Genomic DNA, 25,779 nt, shown 5'->3' with positions numbered 1-25,779 from the left:
TGTTAAGAGTCAGATAAAATTTTGGACAAGTTGAGAGTTTAGTATAAACAGCCATCTCTTATGTATTCCAGATTAAAAAAAAAAAAAAAAAAGAACCCTCGAGGAGCTGAAAAAGAAATGAATATAAAACAAGTCCTGGATCTTTCCCTCCTAACTTTCCTAGACCAGCCAATCAGGTACTTGAGACTGGACACAATATTAATAGAAACAAAGCTATCAAAAAATCACTCTGAAGTCATGGACCAGTCAAAAGGAAAGGCTTAAAACTAAAACCAAGTAGACAGTTATTGAGGATAGACTTCTCAAGAAATAAAAAGGTAGGGGAGGGGAGATATAGAAAAGAATGAAGCAAAATGGTTGTATAATTTATTCCTAGAGGGATAGCTACTGTTGCCAGCTGTTGGCCTCATTCCCTTCCCCTTCAAAGCAGTAAACTCTGCAGACTGAGGTGTATTATCTGTATTTTGTTATCATAAGAGTTTTGGGGCAAGGACTAAGTGAGCTATCTCTTTCTTATTCACAGATATTAATACTCTACAGGACTTGGAAGGGGAGAGGAAGAGATCTAGAAAGAAGACTGGATTTTTATACACAACAAGGTTGAACATTTCTCCTCATGGGCCTTAGCCACCATCAGTCCCATCTTTACCCTAACTATTTGGAGGTAAACAAGTTGAAATTTGCAGAGGAGAACCTTCAGTCAAGAGTGTAACGGAGGAACAAATTTCATAATAAGTATGCTATACTTCTCAGTAATAATTTGACTTGTAGCTCCCTGAGGGATGTAGATTTTCTTTAATTTGAAGACTTAAGGATAAAGCCTGGGTCCAGAATACAGGGATGTTTCCCCCAGGCTATTACTACTGCTGTCTAGAATAGAAACATGCAGGATAAGGCAGAGAGCACCACAAATTTAAGATTACAGAGAGTAGGACAGCTCCTCCCAGGAGGAAAAAAACACTGAGGATAAATTCTAGATCCCCAGGCCAAAAAAGGCAATAGGGACATTAGTTCAGCCCTAACTCTTATTTACCTGGCTCTTTAAATGTCTCTGTATATGTCCAGAAGGAGCTGAAGGAAGAAGTGTGTTTTCTGCTACAGAGAAGAGAAACTGAAGGCTGCTTCTACAGGACCAGCACTAGGGGGCACCCGAGCAAAGTATACTGAGCATGGCCTGTGAGTTTGCTAAAGAGCTTCAACTCTGGAAATTAGGGGAACAGAGGAAATACCCATCGGTGAAACCCAGTGGACTTCCATTTTAAATAAAGATCTAATCCTGTTCTTAACACAGTCTTCTCATATACTTCATTTTATAGAATACTGTTCACTGTTAAGTTATAATTTGAATTTAAACTTCAAATATAACTACCATTCATAATCCTCCAAATGACAGTGTTCATGACAAAAGAGAAAGAAGAAAAGTAAATTTTAGAAAGTGCTCATTAAAGAGCAATTTGGTAATGTGTATCAACCCTTAAAAGTATGTACAATCTTTGACCAAGCAATTCCAAGAATGTAAGATGAAAAAATGCAAAACACAGAACAAGCTTTTGCACCAGAATGTCCATCACAGAATTTTATTACTTAAAATGTATAAACAGTCTAAATATCCGAGAGCAGTAAAATAAATTATAAGCTACACTATGTACTATCATGCATATGTTAAAATATTATCTATAAACATTAAATACATGAAGAATATGTTAATTGAAGAGACACAAAATAATAAATACATCATTATCTTAATATGAAAAGTATGTAAGAAAAAGTACTGAAAGAAAATACATCAAAATATTAACAGGTAGTAAGATCTGGAAATTTCATTTTATGTATATAGTTTTTTTAATGAACACATAGTAAGAAAGCTCAAATTTATGAAAACCATTCTACCTTATATTTTATACCAAAACCAAACATGCATAATTTATTAATTAAAAATATGAGTGACCTTTTCAGAGGTTTAAATGAATTTCTATAAATATAACAACAATGAGCAGAGAAAAACAGCAGTCAGGTGGCCAGTTCCTCACTAAATAAATGGCTCATTCTATATTAACAGTTATTCAACAATTAAAAAAACAAAATTAATTCATGTAGTAAGACTTTCATGTTACCTCTACAAAATCAATATTACAAATGTTAAATATATAGACCCAAAGGGTTTGCTGTATTACATTTAAATTTCAGGGAACAAATTAAGGGGGGAAAAAAAGGACAGAGAATTTCAGGTGCATCACTAGCAAAGTTTTCCATATACTTTAACTAAGCCACTGACTTTACAAACTGAGCCATTTAGAAATCATGGTAACTTCTCATTTAAATGCCTTGAGGGATACAGAATGACCCCAGAAAACTGCCATGTGTCATACTTTTTCAATATACAACTGACAAATGATATTGTTCAGTGAGGAATCAACTAATGTGTCCTTAGAAAATTTGCTTTTAAAAAAACCAATTACAACAAAACTCCATAAAAAGGAGTTGCATCAAAAGCTTAATAATACAAGATTTTAAGGAGTAGTAACAGAAAGAAAGTATGTTGAGATTCAGAGACTTGCGCTGTAAGTGTGATTTTAGACAACTCTCAATTTTTGTTAAGTATTAGGTTTCTTTTCTGTAAAAATGGGATTATAATATCCACTCTATAGGATTATTAAGCAGATTTAATTAAATTAGAACATTTATATTAAAACGATTAATAACATGGAAAATATAAACAAGGTAAAAATAACAATGTTCCCTTATAGGTTTCATCAAATTATTTTCAAATTCCTTTATAGCTTTAATATTACATTTATAAACAACAGAAAAATGCTGTAACAGCAAGTAAGATACAGAACATACTACGTACTTTTTTAGCATTCATCTAAGTCCAACAACTTAGTGAGTTATTTGTGATAAACCAAAACTTAAGATTAGAAGATGGAGAATCAAAAAATTTTCATAGTAGTAGTTTTTAAAAATTATCTTTTAAGATATTAACATTCACTTTAAATATCAGCAACAAAAACAATCCCTCAAAAAGTATCAAAAAGTATAAATGGAAAAGTAAATTTCTCTCCTTATGCCTGCCCCCAGAGAATTTCTACTTCCCAGAGGTAATCGCTGTTAAGATTCTTGTATATTTATCGAAACATCTTTGGTATAGCAGTTTTTATCATAGGTTGTAGAATTCTAGAGCTAGAAAAGATTGGCGACACACAACTATAAACTTCATAACAAAGTAACCTGAGATACAGGTAAGTGATTTTTCAGTTGTTACTAGAATATGGAAAGCCCTTTACAACTGATAAAATGCTTTGATATAAATGATTTATTTTAAAATTATTTAAGTGACTTGACTGAAGGTTATTTTCATAACTTAATGATGTGGCCGAGTCTATACTTAAGAATTTGATATCTTATCAAGTGGGATGTTACTAATACAGATTCATGTATACAAAGTTTATGTATGTGACTCATATATTTTCAAAGATATCCTATACCATGTAGAGGATTAGAAAGTTTGATAATTCCTGATCTTGTGATTATTATAAATAAGAATCATGAAAATATTTTAAAAGAAAAAATATTAGCAATGGAAGATTAATTTTTCAAGTTTGTGTGTATCCTAAAGATTCATGTTTTATAAGGTTATCATTTTCAGCGAATCACTTTTAAACTACAGATACAACCAATACATGATTACTAAATATACATTGGTTTACAAAAATTACCAACAACTTCAAAGTGAGAAGAAACATCCTGAGATACAGCTAAGTAAGGAGAATTTCACATGTGATATAAATGCACACAAAACCAAAATGGAAATCAACGAAAACTAAAGCATCTAAAAGGTGCTAGGGCACACTTTCTGGAATAGAGAAAACCAACGTTGGCTACAAAATCTGCATTGCCATTGTGGCAGAGACAAAAACAAAGTCAGTAGAATGACTAAAGACAAAAAGGAAGCTATTTTCATTAGGAGAATATATCAGATGAAAGTTAAACAGAAAGGCAAAGAATCTCAAAACAGCTCTGCTGCAACAGGATTGAAAAAAAAAAAAGAAAAAAAATTCTGGACTTCCCTGGTGGTCCAGTGGTTAAAATTCTGTGCTTCCAATGCAGGGGGGCATGGGTTTGATTTCTGGTTGGGGTTAATAAACAAAATATTCAAAGAAGGTCCAAGAATAGATTCTTACTCTAATTATGGAATTTAATTGTAAAGGGACAAAATTTAAATTAAATGAAGGAAATAACCACTAATGCTAAAGTTTTAGGCTAGCGTATATTTCAAATTTACTAAAATGCAGTTATCAACATTCAGTTAAAATACAAATAACTCAGACAATCAAGATGATCTCAGTGGAAAAACAATATAAAAGTCAAATAAACTAAGTGAAAAACTCAAATAAACTATGCATAACATATAAACTCTTGCTTTCAAATTTTAACTTACATATATACACTCTCCTTTAATCTTTTCATATAAAAGAATATTTCAAAAAACATGAAAACTTTATATAGTTTTAAAGTGGTTTTTGTTTCCAAGAAAAGAAGATTAACCTTGATTTTTGCTTTTCAAGACTAAAACTTTTAATAAAATAGAAAAAAAACAAAAAGCCAACAAATATATTAACCTCCTTCTAACTGAAAGTGAACAAAACTCCCAATTACTTCCAAAGGCACAGAAATCCTCCAATCATTCAACGGAAAAGATGAAAAGAAAAAAAGTTCTTTCTCCAAGAAAAGAATACTCTGTATCAAGCAGTTGGTTCTACATGGAAATGTATTATTAACATTGTTACTGGTTGAATAGCTTCTGTTTTGTTAAGCTGAGGATATATAAACATCATAGTCTCTTTATTTGGTTCTTTATCAAGTGTTTGGTCTTTCAGCATATGTTCAAGCCCCTTTGATTTCATAACACAATTGAAATATATTTGTTTTGTATTTATGTCAGATAATTTCAATGTATAAAATATTTTTTAGTCAATCTCTTCATGGTTTCTAGTCTTCTTTTTAGTAAAGTTGGTTTTTTTAATATAAGCTCATTTTTCTTAAAACTATGGAAAACTCTCTGAGGCAACTTCCTTCAGAAAGGATTTATATTTGATTCTCTTAGGTGCTTGGGGATACTACCATTATAGAACATAATCCAAATCTTATTTATTCCCTCATGAATGGAACTGGTATGAGTTTATTTCTAATTTACCCTTATGCTGGGAGTAGCTCTTTTTGGGATCCCAACTTTATCAAGGGACATACTACTTATTAGACATTCCTCTTCAGGAGGGCTTTGAGACTTGTCTATATTAGCAAATATCCTCAAGATTAAGTAGGTGTTAGTACTCTGCTTGACTTTCTTGGATCTGAGTTTCACTTAACTTCTGGTTTGTATTTTGTTTTGCATGGTCATGGGTAAGTTAAAAATTCAAAAAAAATTTTTTTATCCAATGATTTACAATGTTCACAAACAAAAGTTTGTTTAGTTTGGGCCCCAAGGTGCCATAATGCCAGAACTGAAACCTACACACTATTGTCTTTCAATATTATTCTCTTTCTTACAGCATATCACCTATCAAAGCTCTTGTGGTTTCAAGTATAGTTATTTCTTAAAAGAATTTAAACTTCATGTATACATGCAACTCTGTGGCTATTGCTTGAAAAACTGTTTTATCTTTCAAAGATGTAAAAAAAAAATATATATATATATATATATGTTTAGGATAAAACAAGAATTGATAACAATTATATTTTATTAAAATTATAGTAATAAAAATAATATAATGAGTTAAGCAAGATTATTGTGCTTTAGTAATAATCCTTCTGCCTACGGAAACTCTTACTTACTTTGGAAGGAGAACCATCAGTAATTTTCACCAACTGCCAAAGAATCGAGTAATGGGAACACTGCAGTGCCTGTACGACTATCTGTATCAAATAAAAAATTCAAACAAATGAGACATAATTTACGTTTGTACATTAAGAGAACAATACTTATCACAGTTTTTATCTTACAATAAAGTTTCAAGTCCAAATAGTTGTAGAATTAATAAGAATGCACAAAATAATATTTACTTTAAAAAGACAAACCAATCAATCAATCTAGAGAATACTGATATAATGTATCTCAATAAATATGGACCCGAATACACTATGCTTTAAACAAAAATGCACTGTCATGAATACTTTACTCGGTCAAATTTTTAAGAAGAGATTGAAGAAATTGTTTTATTCAAATGTTACACTTAAATGATTACTTAATTTGTTTAGAGTTTTTCATATGAAATATAACACTCACACAGAAATGTGCATAAACATATATAAAACTTAATGACTGAAGTATATGAAGAAAATACTGTCACAGATTAGTGTGTGTTTGTAGATAAATGTGGATATTCTTTGATACAACACCAAATACTTCAATTTGCACTTGTGAGACAAAGCAAATGACATCTTTCTCTTTTATGAAAATAGTTTGACCTTATAAGCCTGCCTTGGAAATCTCCCAGGCTCCCCCGACCACATTTTGAGAATCTCTGCTCTGAGAACAGGATTGCTGGGTATGTGTGTATTTAACTTTAGAGGAGATAGTACCAAATTTTTGTCCAAAGTGGCTATATCTAATATTCTTTGACAGTTCATGTGGCTCCATATTTTTAACTATATTTGGTGTCATCACATGTTTTACATCTGGTGACTTTATGCATGAGTAGTATCTTAATGTGGTATTAATTTATATTTTTCTAATTATCAATGGAGATGAGCACCTTTTCATTTTTTATTAGGACTGAACTGTCATTCTGTAAAATATTATCCATATATTTCAGCAAGGCAAACAGTAGAGTTTAGGAAAATAAAAATTAAGAACATTAATAAAAAAGAAAATTTCATTTTGGATAGGGATTTTATTAAATTTTTGTTTGAATACATGATACATCTCTATTGCAATAAAGCGTATCAGATATGATACTCCATTATTATAGTGTCTCTATTATTTTCCTCTCTAGATAGACTAAAAATCGTAAGAATGAATATATGTATAAGAGAGATCAAAAGAGAAATCAGTAAGTGGACTGCTTCAGGAAGTAGAAATTTGATTGGTTTTACTTTAAAAACTTCAGGTTTCAGATCCAGTGCATCTTCTCAGCTCCGAAAATAACTCATCAGAATTAGAAGGATGAGTGTTCTGCTTTTCATACAATACTAATGAGATGTCAAGGTTTTATTAAACATGATAATTAAATGCCTGATTTATGTCAGCATGCCAGAAACAAGACTTACTGAAATACCGTCAACTTACGAACATTAATGCTAAAGAAATCCTCTTACTACACTTAGAAGATACTCAATATGGTACACTTCTGGTCCTGAGACACCTTCTGATAACTTCTACTTTATAAAAAAAGTATTGAAGTGGTTTGTGTGATTTAAAACTTTTTCTTGAATTTGAAACTATCTGTATTGTTAGATTACTAGAAAAGTGATATACAAAAAGCATTTATCAATGGGAAATTAAGATATGGAAAAAAGTATTGTTGAAGGATCTGCTTAATTTTGGATATATATATCCTAATCATTACAAATATCATTTCTTTTCATTCTACATTTCTATGACCTATATACTAGGAATTACTCAAAATGTATTTCAAAGTTGTACACAAGTTTCTTAGAAGAGAGAAACAGGTCACTTCAATATCTATACAGCATCCCCATTTTAATTTTCAATACAATGGTATTCATCATATGTTTACTTCAGAAGGGCTCCACAGTATTATTTTAAAATAAAAAGCTCACTCTCATTGATTGGGAAGCATTTTACTTTCTCACAGTTATAATTATGTAACAATATAGTTGATCACACTTCAAAAGAAAATTCAGAACTCTTTCTTCCAGGCTTTACATCAGTCATATTGATTTTTATCTCCCGTATTAGCAATGTTATCCTAAATCTGAAAGTCATTTTTATTTAGCAACTTCACCTTTTTGTAGTACAGGTAAAACAAGAAAGGCAAGCAATTAAAAACTGAAAGAGCTGAAAGATAATTCTAACCTAGGAGCAGGATAGTCCTTCTGCCTTTTCTTGACTAACACTGCTCTGACTCTGGAAAGGATCTTTTAATAATACCAAATAGATGGGGAAACAGTAGAAACAATGGCTGACTTTATTTTTTGGGGCTCTCAAATCACTGCAGATGATGACTGCAGCCATGAAATTAAAAGACGCTTACTCCTTGAAAGGAAGGTTATGACCAACCTAGACAGCATATTCGAAAGCAGAGACCTTTGCCAACAAAGGTCCATTTAGTCAAGGCTAAATTTTTCCAGTAGTCATGTATGGATGTGAGAGCTGGACTATAAAGAAGGCTGAGTGCTGAAGAATTGATGCTTTTGAACTGTGGTGTTGGAGAAGACTCTTGAAAGTTCCTTGGGCTGCAAGGAGATCCAACCATCCTAAAGGAAATCAGTCCTGAGTGTTCACTGGAAGGACTGATGCTGAAACTCTTAATACTTTGGCCACCTGATGCGAAGAGCTGACTCATTTGAAATGACACTGATGCTGGGAAATATTGAAGGCAGGAGGAGAAGGGGATGACAGGATGAGTGATTGGATGGCATCACCGACTCAGTGGACATGAGTTTGGATAAACTCCGGGAGTTGGTGATGGAGGGAGGCCTGGTGTGCTGTGGTCCACGGGGTCACAGAGTCAGACACGACTGAGCGACTGAACTGAACTGAGTAATACCAAGTATTAGTCTCCTGACTAAGAATTTCTTCCAACCCTACTCTTCTGACCTCATTTTTACACAAGGTAATGATGTTCCCAGAAGGTCACAGTAATGTATACTGCATACTTCTGGGCAAAAATTAGTTAAGAAGCAGGACTGCTTTCTTCATCCTTTCCTCCTCTATCCGCCAGCAGGATACCAACAATCAAGGAGACCATGGGTCTCTGAATGTCTTGGCTGTGCAGTGACACCTACTTCCTGCAATTGTGCTTTATGGTTATATAAGTGAGAAATTACTTTCTATTGTTTTAAGCCACTGAGATGCTAAGATTACTCTATTACAGCAGCTAGTATTACCCTAACCAACATAAAAATTCTTTTTTATTAGCCCTTTAAAAAAATAATTACTTTAATCTATTTAAAGGAGTTAGCTCTATCTTTGATTAGCAGATTGAATCAATGAGAATCATTCAACCTATAACTAATGATATATCTTGGAGATGAAGGTGAACTGTATTACATGTAAGTTAAGACTAAGAGATATAAAATCTTAGAAAGTTTAAAGTTTTGGAAAACTTAATTTGCCTGGAAAATAAAATCTGACAATAAACAATAATAGGAAAAATGATTATGATACTAAGAATGGGAAAAATGTTTATGTAATATATATGCATGTGTAGATATATATCATCTACATATACGGGACATGTTTAAAATTCTGAAAACCTGGGGGCACAGTTCTTGAGGTGCTAGCCTGCTATGTTCCAGTAATAAAATTCTGAAAATCCATATAATGACTGGAATAAATTAAGACTCTAACTTTTTTTCTGTTTGTAAGACACTTTAAGGGGAAGGATGATCAAATTTTTTTAGTGGACAAGTGCATGACAAAAGAATGAAGTGAACTTAATACTAGTCTGCTTCTAATATCCAAAACTGGTCTTTTTTATTTATCATATTTAGACTTGGTTAACATGAATAAAAAGAGCCTTTAAGGTAAAAATTAATAACCAACATGGTTTCATCAAAATGGATATAAGGCTGGCAAATAAGTACATGTAAACATGTTTAACATCATTAGCATTAAGAAAACATACATTAAAAAACACAGTGAAACACCAATACATATCTACTCAGATGGCTAGAGTAAAAATTGTTGATATGAAGTGCTGATGAGAATTCAAAACAACTGGAACTTTCATACATTGCTGGGAGAAATGCAGAATGGTACAGTTACTCTGGAAAATGGTTTGGCAGTTTCTAATAAAGTTAAACATATACTTACCATAAGACCCTGCAATTATACTCCTGGGAATTTACTTTAGAGAAATGAAAATTTATGTTCAAACAAAAGACTATATAAATATTTACAGTGCTTTTTATTGTGATAGCCAAGAGTTGAAAACAACCCAAATATTTTCAACTGAATAACTAAAAACAGTGATGCATAGGTTGGTGCAAAAGTAACTGCAGTTTTGCACTGCTGAACTTTGCCATTTGATACTGGAATACATTCTTAAATAAATGTGGTTATGTTGTATACCATTTTAATGCACATTTTTTGCTTTATGTTTTTTGCAAAAGACTTATTACTTGCTGTTTATTTTAGACTAGGGAAATTATGTTACCCAAAAAGCAAATTTGATTTTTTTATTCGAGTTCAAAATGTGTTGTAAAGCAGCAAAGACAACTTGCAACACCAACAACGCATGTGGCCCAGGAACTGCTAACAGACATACAGCATGTGGCAGTTCAAGAAGTTTTGCAAAGTAGAGAAGACCCTTGAGTAGTGGCTGGCCGTCAGGAGTTGACAACGACCAGTTCAGAGGATCACTGAAGCTGATCCTCTTACAACTGCATGAGAAGTTGCCCAAGAACTCAACATCAACTATACTATGGTTATTTGGCATCTGAAGCAAACTGGAAAGGTTAAAAAGCTCCATAAATGGGTGCCTTATAAGCTGACTATAAATTTAAAAAATTGTTGTTTTGAAGTGTTGTCTTATTTTATGTAAAAACAATAAACCCTTTCTCTATTGGATTGTGATGTGTTACGAAAAGTGGATTTTATATGACAACTGGCAACAGCCGGCTCAGTGGTTGGACCAAGAAGAAGCCCTTCCCAGAGCGAAACTTGCACCACAAAGGGGTCATGGTCACTGGTGGTCTGCTAGTAGTCTGATCCACAACAGTTTTCTGAATCCCAGCGACACCATTACATCTGAGAAACATGCTCAGCAATGCACCAAAAACTGCAAGAATCGCAACTGGCACTGGTCAACAAAATGGGCCCAATTCTTTTCCATGACAATATCCGACCATGTCACACAATTAATGCTTCAAAAGTTGAACTAATTGGGCTACACTGTTTTTCTTCATTTTCCATATTCACCTGACCTCTAGCTAACCGACTACCACTTCTTCAAGCATCTCTATAACTTTTCGCAAGGAAAATGCTTCCACAACCAGCAGGAGGCAGAAAATGCTTTCCAAGAATTCTTGAAACCCTGAAGCATGGATTTTTTATGCTACAGGAATAAACAAATTTATTTCTCATTGGCAAAAATGCGTTGATTGTAGTGCTCTCTATTTTGAATAAAAGACTTGTTTGAGCCTAGCTATAATGATTTAAAATTTATGGCTTGAAACCACAATTACTTTTTCACCAAAATAATTATCTACACAAAGGACTAACAATGAGCAGTAAAAACAAACCAACTACTGACTCACACAATAACCTGATTTAATCTCAAAGGCATGCTCAGGGTTTATACTATAAAATTTGATTTATTTGGAAATCTCAGAAAGACAAAACTACAGTGATGCAAAACAGATGAGTGATTTCCAGTAGTCGTATGTAGGTGGTGCAAGCATATGACTGTGACGGGATAATATGAAGTTTTGGGGATGATGAAACTGTTCTGCATCCTGATTGTGGTGGTAACCACATAAATCTATACATACGTTAAAATTCTTCACATAGGAAGGAAGACAAGTCAGTTTTACCGTATAACAAGGAGCAAGAATCAATGTAGCAAAGAGTAGAGTTTACAGTAATATTTTTGAGTAAATGCAAGAAAAGCACAAACATGGAAGCAAATCATAGTGTTATAAAGTGACAAAAATTATTTAATAAAGAGGAGAGATTCCTAAATCCTACATGTGTTTTGGGAATGAGAGATCATCCACTGTTGTATTACCAATATGCATATTGTATACATTTTTTTTTTAATTGTAAGCTTGAAAATATTCAAACAATAAAAGGGTTCAGTAGTAAAGAATCCGCCTGCCAATGCAGGAGACATGAGTTTGATCCCTGTTTTGGGAAGATTCCACATACGGAGGAGTAACTAAGCCCTTGCACATAACTATTGAGCCAGAGCTCCCGAGCCCAGGAACCACAGCTACTGAAGGCTGCACGTTCTAGGTCTATGGTCTATTTTAAGTTAAGTAAATGAACTGAGATTCTTTTTTTTGCAGGGCAGGGGGGCGGGGGGTGGCGGAACATATGGATATCCAGCAATTTCAGCATCACTTTTGAAAAGATCATCCTTTCTCCAAAGAACTGCTTTGACACCTTTTTCAAAAATCAATTGACCATATATGTGTGGGTCTATCTCTGGATTCTCTATACTGTTCCTTTGATTTAATGTCTATGGGGTCACACAGAGTTGGACATGACTGAAGCGACTTAGCAGCAGCAGCATCCTCTCATCAATGTCACACTAAAACTTTTTATAGTCTTGAAATCAAGTAGAGTGAATCTTCTTCATTCATTTTTAAAACATTCTTTTGGTTATTTTATTTCCTCTCCATATAAATTTTAGTATCAAGTTGCCACTTTCTACAAAAAAATTTTGCTGAGATTTTAACTGGAATTGTGCTAAAGCTAAGATCAGTCTGGGGAGAACTGACATTTAAACAACACAGAGCTTTGTAATTCACAAACTTGATATATCTTCATTCATTAAAATCTTCTATCATTAGTGTTTTGATTTCTATCATTAGTGTTTTATAGTTTTCAGTATACATACCCAGCACATATTTTGTTGGATTTATACCTAAGTATTTTGCGTCTTTTGGTGCTATTGTAAATGGCACATATTTCTAAAATTTCCTTTGCCAGTGTTTATTACTAAACAACTGCCTTTTATACATTGTAGTTTGTATCAATTCCATACCCTTATCTTGACCCTCCTCCATACCTTACCCTACAGGTCTTAAACACCTGGTTTTTAAACTTAAAAAGTAGTAAGTATAATGGTAAAATTTACAATAATTTGCTTTTATTTTTATTGAGGTATAGTTGATTTACAGAGTTGTGTTAGTTTCAGGTATATAGCAAAATGATTCAGTAATACATATGTGTGTATGTGTGTTTGTGTACACAGATTTTTCAGATTCTTTTCCATATAGGTTATTATGAAATACTGAGTATAGTTCCCTGTGCTTTACAGAAGGTCCTGGTTAGTTATCTGTTTTACACATAGTACTGTGTATAGTTAATCCCAAACTATACCCCCTTAAAATTAAGTTTTTTGACCACTACAAATCTCTAGTTTTCCACTGAGAAAGCCACTATTAAAGTCACTGTTAATTTCTCATGTATCATTTCAGAAATAGTCATCAATCAAAAGGTACATGTATATATAAATCTCATCATCCTTTTAAATTTACATTGTTCTGTTCCTTGCCTTTTTCATAAAATTTCTTCTCACAGAGAATATTATAGAACAAATAATATCAACTCCACTCTTTTAATTATGACTACACAGTTTTACACAGAATCAAAACTGTCCTTCCATAGATAACCAGTTTTCTGTTTCTGGACATTTAAAATTATCTTAAATTTTAAATTTTTATAAGTAATTTTCAATGAATATCTTTGTACCTATGTCCAAGTACATACCTGTAGTCTAAATTCCTCAAACTACTAACGCTCAATGAAAGTATGTCCACTTTTAATTTTGATAGAGACTGACAAATAACCTTCCAAAAGGATCACATTAATTTTTTCTCAGAATGGTATTTGAAAGTATGTCAGTATTACAAACAACAACAAAAAACAACTCCATAACGTTTTCTGACACATACATATAGTTGAAAATTACTGGAATAGAACCTAGACTGGACAGTGGATGAAACTCAGGTTACTAAGACAAAATAGGCAGCTACTACTATGATCTGCAAGAGAAGATATGAAGGATGAAACTAAGGAAATGGCAGTAGGGCTAGAAGAATGATGACAGGAAGAGATATTAAGGAGGTAGAATTTTTTTAAAGATCAAAAGTCTCTTGAGGTTAAACACTGCTTCCAAGATACCCTTATACCTCCAGAACCTGACACTCAAACACATTTTTGGTCAATAAGGACCAGAGAATTAAGTAGATGTGTGTGGAAGGGTCGTGAAGATGTTCCAAAAAGTTCTGATATGGCATGCCCAAAGAGTAGTAAGAAGCTGGTAAGTGAAAATATTTCTATGCCCAGTCAATGAGATAAGTATGTAGTCTTTCAAGGAAAGCATGACTACATCGATATACTTCTACAGAAAACAAGGTCCCATTATTTATATAATAAGCCTTATTATAATCATAAGCGATAACTTGACTAAAACTAAACTTAACCCCATATACTATGTTATGTCTAAAGAAATATGTTGAGGGCCTCCTTGGTGGCTCAGTGGTAAAGAATCCACCTACCAATGCAGGAGACAAGTTTGATCCCTGTTTCAGGAAGATCCCATATGTTCAGGAGCAACTAAGCCCATGCACATAACCATTGAGTCTGTGCTCTAGAGTCCAGGAACTGCAACTACCGAAACCTTCAGAAACTCATAAAGCCTGTGCTCTGCAAGAAGAGAATCCACCACAATGAAAAGCCCATGCACTGCAACTAGAGAGCAGCTCCCTCCCACTCACTGCAACTACAGAAGCATGTGCAGCAATGAAGATTCAGCATAGCCAAAAAAAAAAAAAGAAAGAAAGAAAGGTGTTGATTTTCAGTTCACAATGATAAAGTATCAGCATCTAATCTCTCCCCATAATTCTCACTAGAACAATACAAAAGAAGTTCAGAAAAAATATAAAAATGCAAAATAATTAGAGTTTGACATGGGACAAACATCAGAAGGCATGGGATACTATGAAGAGTAGTAGCAAACTAGCAGTAGAAAATTTGAAAATACAATGAAAAGAATTTAAAAGCTTGGTTTAAGAAGGCATGAAGCAGTTATGAGGCTTTGGAGAAGTTAAAGTCTATTTGCTTCAGTTTAATAATCAATAAAATGAGAATAATGACGTATATTCCATAGGGTTGTCAGGAGGCTTCAATAAATGTATGCATATAAAGACTTAAAATAGTACATGGTACATAATAAACACAAAACTAAAATTTTCTATTACTGATGGCTTGACAGGTCCAAAGTTACTGACATGATTAACTTTCCTTTTTATGTGTTTAATCACACTATTATTATATAGCAAGTATTTACCAAAATAATTTATGAATTTTTCTTTGTTGGCTTTCAATTTTTAGAATATGGAAAGATAATTCTTGGAAGTATGTATTAAAAGCAGAATTTTAATATTTAATTTTTCTTAGATGTTGCCTAAGAGAAGTTTCAGATAACTTACAGATATACTAACAAGAAATACAAAACAGGTAAGAAGAATTTAAATATTTAAATTTTTTGCCTTCATTTTTTTACTAAAAAAAAAAGTATGAATACTACAATAAATTCTGAAACACACGTTCTATATAAGCTAATGACTACTGTGTCAAGGAGTTGCAGTAAGAGTCATGTTTTCCATAGGTTAAGAATTCATTAGCATAGGGCAGGGCTTAAACAGACCTTGGAACATATTCTTGAGCCAGAAAGTATGGTAATGCTCAAAAAGATATTTAAAGCACACAGGAGAAGGCTGAAAAGAAATTCTGTCTGGCTAAATATGACAATTTGAGCACCAAAATAAATAACCATAGTACTGTTTTAACCAGATGAACAGAACAGGAATAAAACAGGAAACCATAAGTCCATTACGCTACTGAATTTTTAAAAATAAGTTTAAAATTTAAAAAGGTAAATTAATGAACAAATACATAAGCAAATAACTATTGGGAGTAAGGAAAAGCTCTTTCTTACAGCGGAGGGCTAACAAATAAATATAAAATAAAAGACAGAAAATCACCACTTAAGTTACCATTTTGTGGCTATCATAGTAATAAATGAGTCAGGCAAAATCATAAATGAATGCTCAAATTATTATGTCAAAGTTTGATAGGAAACAGGATTATATAGTCTTAAGGAATCTTCCCATAGATTACTTACACATTAAAAAAGAACATGGCAACTATACACAGGAGTTACTTGGCAGACCTCACTTACTAAAGTGATCAAAATTATTACCAATACTAAACAAACTGCCATCATGTGTTCCTGATGTACCATTTATGTAGCATTCCGGCCAAGAATGCATAATCTAAATCTAAACATGCAGATCAGATAAAACTAAATGGAGAACATTCTATAAAATAACTGGTCTGTACTCTTCAAAATGTCATAAAAGATAAGCCTGAATGACCATTCAGATTTAAAGGAGACCAAAAAAAAAACCCCCAAAGATATTACAAAAATGTAATGCATTATTATGACTTGGATCCAGGGCTGGAGAAAAATTCTAGAGTATTGTTAATATTTATTTTTACACATGCATATTATTATATGGGGAGAAGAGAGAAAGAGGGAGAGAGCAAGCGCAAACGTGAGTGTGCAACTACAGGAAATAGACAGCTGATGAACTGAAGGAAACAAGTTAATTTTTCTAACTTTTTTTATAATTCAACTTTAAAAATGTATTTTATGAACAGCTAGATTTTTAAAAATTTGGTTTTACATATTCTACTGTAATAGTTAAAATAGCACTGAAATGAGATCATGGAAAGAGGAAGGAAAAAAAGAATTCAGTTAATCCCAAAGAGTGGGACTGTAAAACTTCTCATTGAAATGGTTACCATAGAAAATGAACAGTCAACCATAAAAGGACAATACAGTTCCACAAACAGTTGGTAAATAAATTTTAATCTATCTTCAAAATGTTAAGCATAACTGAGGTTTAATAATAGTACACATTGTGGTGGTTTTTGATATATATTTTGGATTCTAAATGAAAGGAACAGAACTGGAATCTAAAAAAGCAAGCTTGCATGGCAATGGCTACACACTCCAGTATTCCTGCCTGGAGAATTTCATGGACAGAATGGACAGAATTTCATGGACAGAAGAGCCTGGTGAGCTACAGTTACGGGGTTGCAAACAGTTGGACACAACTGAGCGACTAACACTTCTACTTTTTTTTTTCTCATGGTCCTATGAAGAAATGACTGAATTCATGGTTTGGATTTTCAATACTGGGTATCTAAAGAGATGTTTCTAAGAGCTGTCTAAGGCTTACTCTTATTAATACCTAGAACAGTGCCTGAAACACACATGATCAGAAATTTTCATTATATTAAATTGATCAGGTTTTGAAATTGCTTCTAGATTAATTAATGGTATTTTCCCTAAAAGAGTGACAATACTTACTTTAAAATTAAATATTCATATTAAACTTCTGCTACATTATAGCAAACTTTTTCTATTTTTTTCTGTTCAAATCTGAAGGTAAAATATACCTATCTGTAACACTCAATCACTATGGTGATAATTCTCAGAGGAGGTGGCTGCATTTAAGAATTGTCAACTATGTTTCCATGAAAGGCTTTTGATAATCCTACATGATCTCAGAAAAGCTTAGCTTTCAAAATAACACAGAAGGACTTTGCTGGCGGCCCAGTGGGTAAGACTTTGTGCTCCCAATGCAGGAGGGCTGTGTTCGATCCCTGGTTGGGAAACTAAATCCCATATGCATCCTGCAATGGAGTTGTAAGCTGCAACTAAGACCCAACACAGCCAAAATTAATAAGTAAATAAATAAATAAAATGACATGGAAGGAATAACGATCAACTCCTACCTGTTCTGGCATAGCTCCATGTTCAATTCCAGTCTTCAATAATCTGTAGCAATTACCAAATAGATCCCATTTTGTGAGATCATGAGCGCTAAAATAAACAAAGATGCATTAACTTTATTCTAGAGTGGAGGAAAGTTTAAATTTGTTGAGCTCAGTTTCACTAGGGGAAAAATAACATAACTTCATTTTCTAGTAGAAGTGTAAAAGTTCCATAAGGAAATGTTCAAGTCTCCAAACTTAGAAGGAAAAAAGAGAAAGAGGGGGAGAGACAAAGAGAGAGAGAGTGAAAAGAAAAAAAGAGAGAAGAGAGGAATGAGAGGGAGAGAAGAGGACAGAGGTGGGTAGAGAAAGAGAGTAGAAGTTGATATTAGGAATTCATTAAGAGAAATCAATAATAATAAAACTTCATATGTTTAAGTGAAAGTAACCATTTCTCTATTATATTTTAAAGCATATTTAAACAAACTCCTTTACAATTTCAAAGTATAAATACATGTGTATTTTTGAAAGATATCTGTAATCATCACAAGATGGAGATAACAGACACGAAAGACAAAGTCAGGGTAAGGGAAATATAGCACAGTTCAAAAACTTTAGTGCAACTGTCTATATGCGCTGAGGACTTCTGAATGAGGTAAGACTGACACTGTAAATTCTCATGAGCTCTGCTACTAAAAACAGTATGATTACTGGCTGTCAACTTTTATTTTCAAGTATCAAAATATTTTCTTGAAAAGGAGTTTTGACATTGGCTGTCAGCTTTTATTTTCAGATGTCAAAATATTTTTTTCAGATATGAGTCTGTTTCTCCATGGAATTCCAAAAATGTACTTGTGTATATAGAAAAGACTTAGATTGTAGACATTGCTTTTGAAATGACTCTGAAGTATTCATTAAAGTAAGAGCTATACCTAAATATTCTTTTTCACAACAAAGTTCTTTACTTCCCCCTCTTTATGGAGAAGATAAGCATGTTTCATTACAAGGGACATATAAAGTAGAATTTGAAAATGATACCTATTTCTGATCTGAGCCTTTTTTCCTTACTCAAATCCAACTATTCTGTCTACATAGTAAGAACACAATAATAAACAGACAAACAAGAATAATTCAGGGAAAAAAGCATATGGAAATAACTTTTATGGCTTTTGTCAAAATTGTGATTCTTATTTAGCAAGCTTTCTAAGATCTATGAACTGAAAATTATACCTACAAAACTCTAGCTTGCAGAATAAGCCCATCTAATTTGTTAATAAAACTAATTATCTTCAAGTTTTTACAGTGTAGAGTGTACATTCACTATGCTGAAAGATAAATCTTACTCTGTAAGTCATCAAATAATAACAAAAAACTCAATTTATCTTGAGTAAATGAGTAATAAAAAATTTACATCTCAATATTTCTCTAAAATTTCCCATTGTTACACAGATGTTAAACATTACAGTTTGTTTTATGTTAACTAATATAGGATATTCACTAAATCTACTTTAAATAAAATGACATACTTGTGAAAAGAGGTTAACCGCTTTAATGTAGAAAGAACATTGTAAATATCATCATCATCAGCTTCTTCTCCCTATAAACAGAAAGCAGATAGCACCTCACTACCATAAATTTACTCATCCTCAAATTCACATGAAAGCATACCAATACATACCATATAAAGAAAAATTCTTTTAAATTATACAAAAAGTACATATTCACTGTTGGTAAATGAGAAAGTACAAATAAGCAAAATACCAGAAAATAAACAACACCTGTAAGTCCAAAACCGAGAGATGACCACTTTTGCATTTTAAACAATGTCATAAACATGACTTTGTACCCTTTTCTGGATAAATTCCTTGCAACTGCTGAGTGGAAGGATATATACTTTAAAGATTTTAATGGTTATTTCAAACATTTTACTGACTGTCACTTACATGTGTAACTGCAAAATCACAATGAAAAATTTAAAATAGTTGAAAAAAGTTGTTAAAAATAGGGGAAAATTGATTATAGGGATTAAAAAGAAATCCTATGAGCCTGGGTGTCAGGACATACAAAGCTGTGGGAATTCCAAGCTGCCTTATATAGACGGAAGGAAGATGGCAAGACTCAGGAATCACAGAAATAATTATAAAAGTAACCAGTTGGAGGTGCTTGCTGCTTTCCTAGGCACACCACTGGTGAACAGCCATTCTTTATTAGCACACTTTATTTTCATGTTCTATTCATTAGTACATCACAATAGTTCAGTAATATTAAAATGCAAATTAGATTCCAGGAATAGAAAATGAAAAACTAAGTTAAAAAATCTGACCTTAAAAAAGATTTTCCTTAAAATAAAAAAACAAAAAAATCTGCCAGTTATGAAACAGGTTTTTTAAAATAAAAATAAAGTGTAACTAAGGCTGATCTTTATAAAATGAACTGCAATAATGCTGCCAAGCTGTGAAAACGTTTCTACTAAGTTTCATTTTAAAATGGAAAAATTTACAAACTCAGCTACCTTGAATAATTATTAGCCAAAATTATTATATGTATACATTAACTTTAAAACCAACCTCTTGCAATAGATCTTCCACAGAATGATTGAATCGATCTACAAACTCATCAATCAGTTGGCTTCGAGCTATGTCAACTCTGTTCTGGATGGTATACTCTTCACTGCATAAGATGCTATAGGTTTTACTGCAGGCTTCCAGAACATCTGATTCTACATGTTTCTCCACAACAAATTTAATCTGTTTTAATAAAGCGTCTAGATGCTGCAGAGGAAAAAAAAATTAGGATATTTAGATTAATAACAAAAAACTAAACTAAGCATCTGTCACATAATAAGCCTACATATTACATGAAAATAAAATAATCCAAAAAAAATAATCCAGTTAATAAAACAGACTATAATAGCAGAATTTCAATTTTACAGTTCCTTACCTTTTCCATTCTACCTGTGCTATAAATTTCTAGATCAAAATACTGTGGGATTTGTAGCAAGTTTGCTACCTTCTCTGCATCTGCAGAATACTAGAAGAAGAAGCAAAGAAAAAGATGTAACTACTTTAATAGTATAGTGTAGTAAGCAAATTTGGTGGCATACTATCACAAAACTGAAAATGGAAACTGTACCTTTGACAGCAACATCGGCAGTGTGATAATAAAATGCTCAGTCAATTTGTTTCTATCATCAATTTGAGTTTTCCTTTCTTTGGCAGTTAGCACCTAGAAATAAATTTAAATGTGTAAAGAATAAGTGTCACGTACTAATTTATAAATCTAGAATGTTACAAAGATGATGAAGCACTGGCAGATAATAAAACAGAATTTGCAGAAAAGCTGAACAAACGACTAAAATAAATATATCTAGTTTTACTCAAATTACTAATAAAAATGTACTCTTCCTTTACTAAATAGGGCTTCCCTCTTAGTTCAGTCAGTAAAGACTCTGCCTGCAGTGCAGGAGACCCGGGTTCAATCCCTGGGTCGGGAATATCCTCTGGAGAAGGAAATGGCTACCCACCCACTCCAGTATCCTTGCCTGGAAAATCCCATGGACAGAGGAGCCTGGTGGGCTGTAGTCCATGGGGTTGTGAAGAGTCAGGCATGACTGAGCAACTAACACTAATAAACATGTACTCTTCTTTTATTAAATAGCTACTTATTTTAGATAAATTATTACTTCTTTAGATTAAATCAAAACAAAAACATTTCTAAAAAGCCAGTTACAATATTTGAGACAGAGGGGTATAGCCTGTGGTCACTGAGCACACTAGAGCCCTTCACCTTAACCTGTACTCAACTAGTTAAACCACAGGTAGTTCCAAAAATAAAACATTAAAATGCAGGCTCAGTGAGGATAATTATTTTCCCAAAGTATTCTGCAGTTTGAAGGAATTTGCCACCATAATTTTGAATGATTTTACAGGACAGAAACATTCCAATATAAATTGCTACTTTATAAATGTAAACCTCAATGTCTGATAACATGAAAGAACAGGACGTCCTATTTAATTGTTTTTTCAGGGGCTTTATTGCTTTTCAATAAAATCATGGCATCTGGTCCCAACACTTCAATTAGATGGGCAAACAATGTAAATAGTGACAGACTTTACTTTTTTGGGCTCCAAAATCACTCCAGGTGGTGACTGCAGCCATGAAATTAAAAGACGTTTGCTCCTTGGAAGAAAAGCTATGACAAACCTAAACAGTGTATTAAAAAGCAGAGACATTTCTTTGCCAACAAAGGTCCGTATAGTCAAAGGTATGGGTTTATCCAGTAGTCATGTATGGATGTGAGAGTTAGACCAAAAAGAAGGCTGAGCATCCAAGAATTGATGCTTTTGAACTGTGGTGCTGGAGAACTCTTGAGAGTCCCTTGCACAGACAGCAAGATCAAACCAGTCTATCTCAAAGGAAATCAACCCTGTATATTCAATGGAAGACTGATGCCACTGAAGCTGAAGCTCTAATACTTTGGCTGCCTGATGTTAAGAGCAGACTTATTAGAAAAGACCAGTGCTGGGAAAGACTGAAGGCAGGAGGAGAAGGGGACAATAGAGGATGAGGTGGTTCGATGGCATCACTGACTCGATGGACATGAGTTTGAGCAAGCTCCAGGAGATGGTGAAGGACAGGGAACCCTGGCGTGCTACAGTCCATGGGGTCGCAAAGAGTTGGACATGACTGAGCAACTGAACAACAACTGTCTTCAACCTCTTAAAACATAAAATAAACATTTTGGAATGATCTACCACCAAGTGTCAAGCTTGGTTTTGCACAAAATAATTAAAGGGGCTACATATAAAATGAAATGTATATGTATATAGAAATGTATTTAGAATATTTAGAAGTCTTCAAATTCATTAGCCAATGTATCAAAGGTCTAAGGATATTGATTTTAGGTTAATAGCTATTGTCAATTAAATGGTCATTGTGTCAGGCACTCTATGCACATGAATTTATTTAATCCTCACGGAATCTTCGATGGGAGAGCAAAAATGGCATACCTATGAAGGGGAATTTGAAAATATCCAACAAAACTGTACACACTTTTTTTCTTTGCCCCAGCTATCTTACTTTAGCAATCTACCCCAACACACTTGGTACAAATATGAAATGATACAGGATTATTCACCTCACATTATTTCTAGCAAAAGACTGGCAACAACCAAAACGACTCTCAATAGTGTATCTGCAAAATGAATCCTATTCAGACATAAGAAAATACAAAAAATCTGCAAGTAAAGTTTTGTAGTAATACCCAGGATATACTGTTAAATGAAAATATTAAGGTACAGAACACCATATATAATATGCTATCTTTTGTAGGAGATAGGAGATTGAAAGGGAAGAGAATGGAAAATAAAAATACATGCACCTGTATTTGTACATGCATTTATCTTTATTTGCAAAATGAAACACTGAAGGAGAGATAAAAAAACAAATAAAATTGGATACAGGTAGAAAAGGGGTATAGAGGGAAGGATTTAAGAAAGACTTTTCTAAACATTCTGATTTTTTAACTAAGTAAATTTTTTATGTATTTCCAAAAAATAAAGATGTGAAACAAAATCAAAGAGGTAAAAACTCTGTTATGCTAAACTGAAGTCAGAAACATTAATATGAATGCATGATTTAAGCACAATGCATATAAATATATGTATTTCTTAGCTTTGTATACTAATGGTACCTAGCAGAAATGATAACCAATTGACAATGAGTATTCTTAGTGAATCACAACAAACTGTGGAAAATTCTTTAAGAGATGGGAATATCAGACCACCTAACCTGCCTCTTGAGAAATCTGTATGCAGGTCAAGAAGCAACAGTTTGAACTGGACATGGAACAACAGACTGGTTCCAAATTGGGAAAGGAATATGTCAAGGCTGTATTATTCTCATCCTGCTTATTTAACTTATATGCCAAGTATATCATGCGAAATGCTGGACTGGATGAAGCACAAGCTGGAATCAACATTGCCAGGAGAAATATCAATAACTTCAGATATGCAGATGACACCACCCTTATGGCAGAAAGCAAAGAACTAAAAAGCCTCTTGATTAAAGTGAAAGAGGAGAGTGAAAAAGCTGGCTTAAAACTCAACATTCAGAAAACGAATATCATGGCATCCAGTTCCATCACTTCACGGCAAATAGATGGGGAAACAGTGGAAACAGTGGCTGACTTTACTTTTCTGGGCTCCAAAATCATTGCAGATGGTGACTGCAGCCATGAAATTAAGACACTTGCTCCTCTGAAGAAAAGCTATGACCAACCTAGACAGCATATTAAAAAGCAGAGACATTACTTTGCCAACAAAGGTCTGTCTAGTCAAAGCTATGGTTTTTCCAGTAGTCATGTATGGATGTGAGAGTTGGACCATAAAGAAAGCTGAGTGCTGAAGAACTGATGCTTTTGAACTATGGTGTTGGAGAAGACTCTTGAGAGTCCCTTGGACTGTAGGGAGGTCTAACCAGTCCATCCTAAAGGAAATCAACCCTGAATATTCATTGGAAGGACTGATGTTGAAGCTGAAACTCTAATACTTTGGCCACGTGATGCAAAGAGCTGACTCATTTGAGAAGACCCTGATGCTGGGAAAGACTGAAGGGCGGATGAGAAGGGGATAAGAGAGGATGAGATAGCTGGATGGCATCACCAACTCAATGGACATGAATTTGAGTAAACTCTGAGAGTTGGTGATGGACAGGGAGGCCTGGCGTGCTGCAGTCCATGGGGTCGCAAGCATCGGACCTTACTGAGCGACTGAACTGAACTGATCCTTAGTGAGAAGATTTTTATTTTTACATATCACTCTTTATCAAAAGGAACTAGTGCTCGTGAGCGAGTCCTGTTCTAGGGTAATGTAGCCTACTGCGTGGCTTCCAAAAGACCACTGTCTCCTAGTATTCGTGCCCTTAATAGAATCTCTTCCAAAAATGAATAAGGCTGACATGTGTAACCTAAAGAACACTGTGGGAATTATGCTATATGACTTTTGAGGTCATAAAAGACATAGAAGTGTCCACTTTATTCTCTCTTGGACCATTCATTCTGGGGGAGGCTTGCAGCCTTGAAACAGTACTACTAAGAGGTCAACATGGTAAGGATCTAAGGCTTCCTACCAACAATAAACACTAACTTACCAGTCATGTGACTGAACCATTACAAAAGTAGCAAATTTACTATCAAGACTCCAGAGGTTAAGGTCCTGGCTATATCTTAACTGTAACCCAATGAGAGAATCTAAAGTAAAAAACAGCTAAGTCATTCACAAATTTCTGACCTACAGAAACTATATGAGACAATGAATACTTATTCCTTTAAGCCTCGAAGTTTGGAGTACAGTTGTCCCCCTTAACTGTGTGGGATACATTCCAAGATGCCCAGTGGATGTCTGAAATTGCTAATTGCTCTGAACCCTTGATATAGTATGTTTTTTACCATCATGAACATGCCTATGATAAAGTTAAATCAATAAATTAGGCATAGTGTGCGATTAATAGTAACTAACAGAAAATTATAATATGCTGCAAAAAAACATGAATGTGGTCTCTCTCTTTCAAAATATTTTATATAAATTTAATGCCTTTTCCATCTTAACTAAGAATTCATCAAGTATTGTGGCCATCACTTTTGCAGTTTGATGTATGACAGTAAACAAACAGGAATTTCCTTTTCCTTCCTCATAATGTCACAGACAGAAATTTATTCTTAATGAACATCTTTGCAAACTCAGTACATATTTTTTTCTCTTCCTGTTGAGTCTAGAACTTTCATCTTTTCACTTATAGGAAGCAGTTATGGGTTTTCTTTGACATATCCAAAATGCCAGCATCAATACTCTGTACATTCAGGTCAACATTAAGTACAATAAGGGATACTTGAACACAATCACAGCAACACTATTATAGCAGATTTGATAACCTACAAGAGCTATGAAGTGTCTAACTGGTGGAGTACATTGGACAATGGTATGATTCACTTTCCTGGTAGGATGGAGAGAGACAAAGCTGGATGTGTGAGAATTTTTACTATGCTTCTCAGCATAGCATGCAACTTCAAACTTATCAAA

General features: G+C 33.5%; 1 protein-coding gene across 2 annotated transcripts in view; it reads right to left on the bottom strand.

The window, feature by feature from the left end:
• Positions 1 to 25,779, bottom strand: part of STAG1 (STAG1 cohesin complex component) — a 322,933-nt gene that overhangs the window by 35,925 nt on the left and 261,229 nt on the right. For both annotated transcript variants that reach the window (XM_068987932.1, XM_068987933.1), the window contains exons 16-21: positions 20,834 to 20,926; positions 20,642 to 20,731; positions 20,269 to 20,472; positions 19,228 to 19,298; positions 17,723 to 17,810; positions 5,833 to 5,913 (exon numbers count right to left, since the gene is read on the bottom strand). In XM_068987932.1, the coding sequence (XP_068844033.1) occupies positions 5,833 to 5,913; positions 17,723 to 17,810; positions 19,228 to 19,298; positions 20,269 to 20,472; positions 20,642 to 20,731; positions 20,834 to 20,926 (627 nt within the window). The remainder of the gene's footprint in view (positions 1 to 5,832; positions 5,914 to 17,722; positions 17,811 to 19,227; positions 19,299 to 20,268; positions 20,473 to 20,641; positions 20,732 to 20,833; positions 20,927 to 25,779) is intronic.

This window comes from Capricornis sumatraensis, chromosome 1 (assembly GCF_032405125.1).
Source record: "Capricornis sumatraensis isolate serow.1 chromosome 1, serow.2, whole genome shotgun sequence".
NCBI lineage: Eukaryota > Metazoa > Chordata > Mammalia > Artiodactyla > Bovidae > Capricornis > Capricornis sumatraensis.
This window is presented reverse-complemented; position numbering and strand designations above follow the sequence as displayed.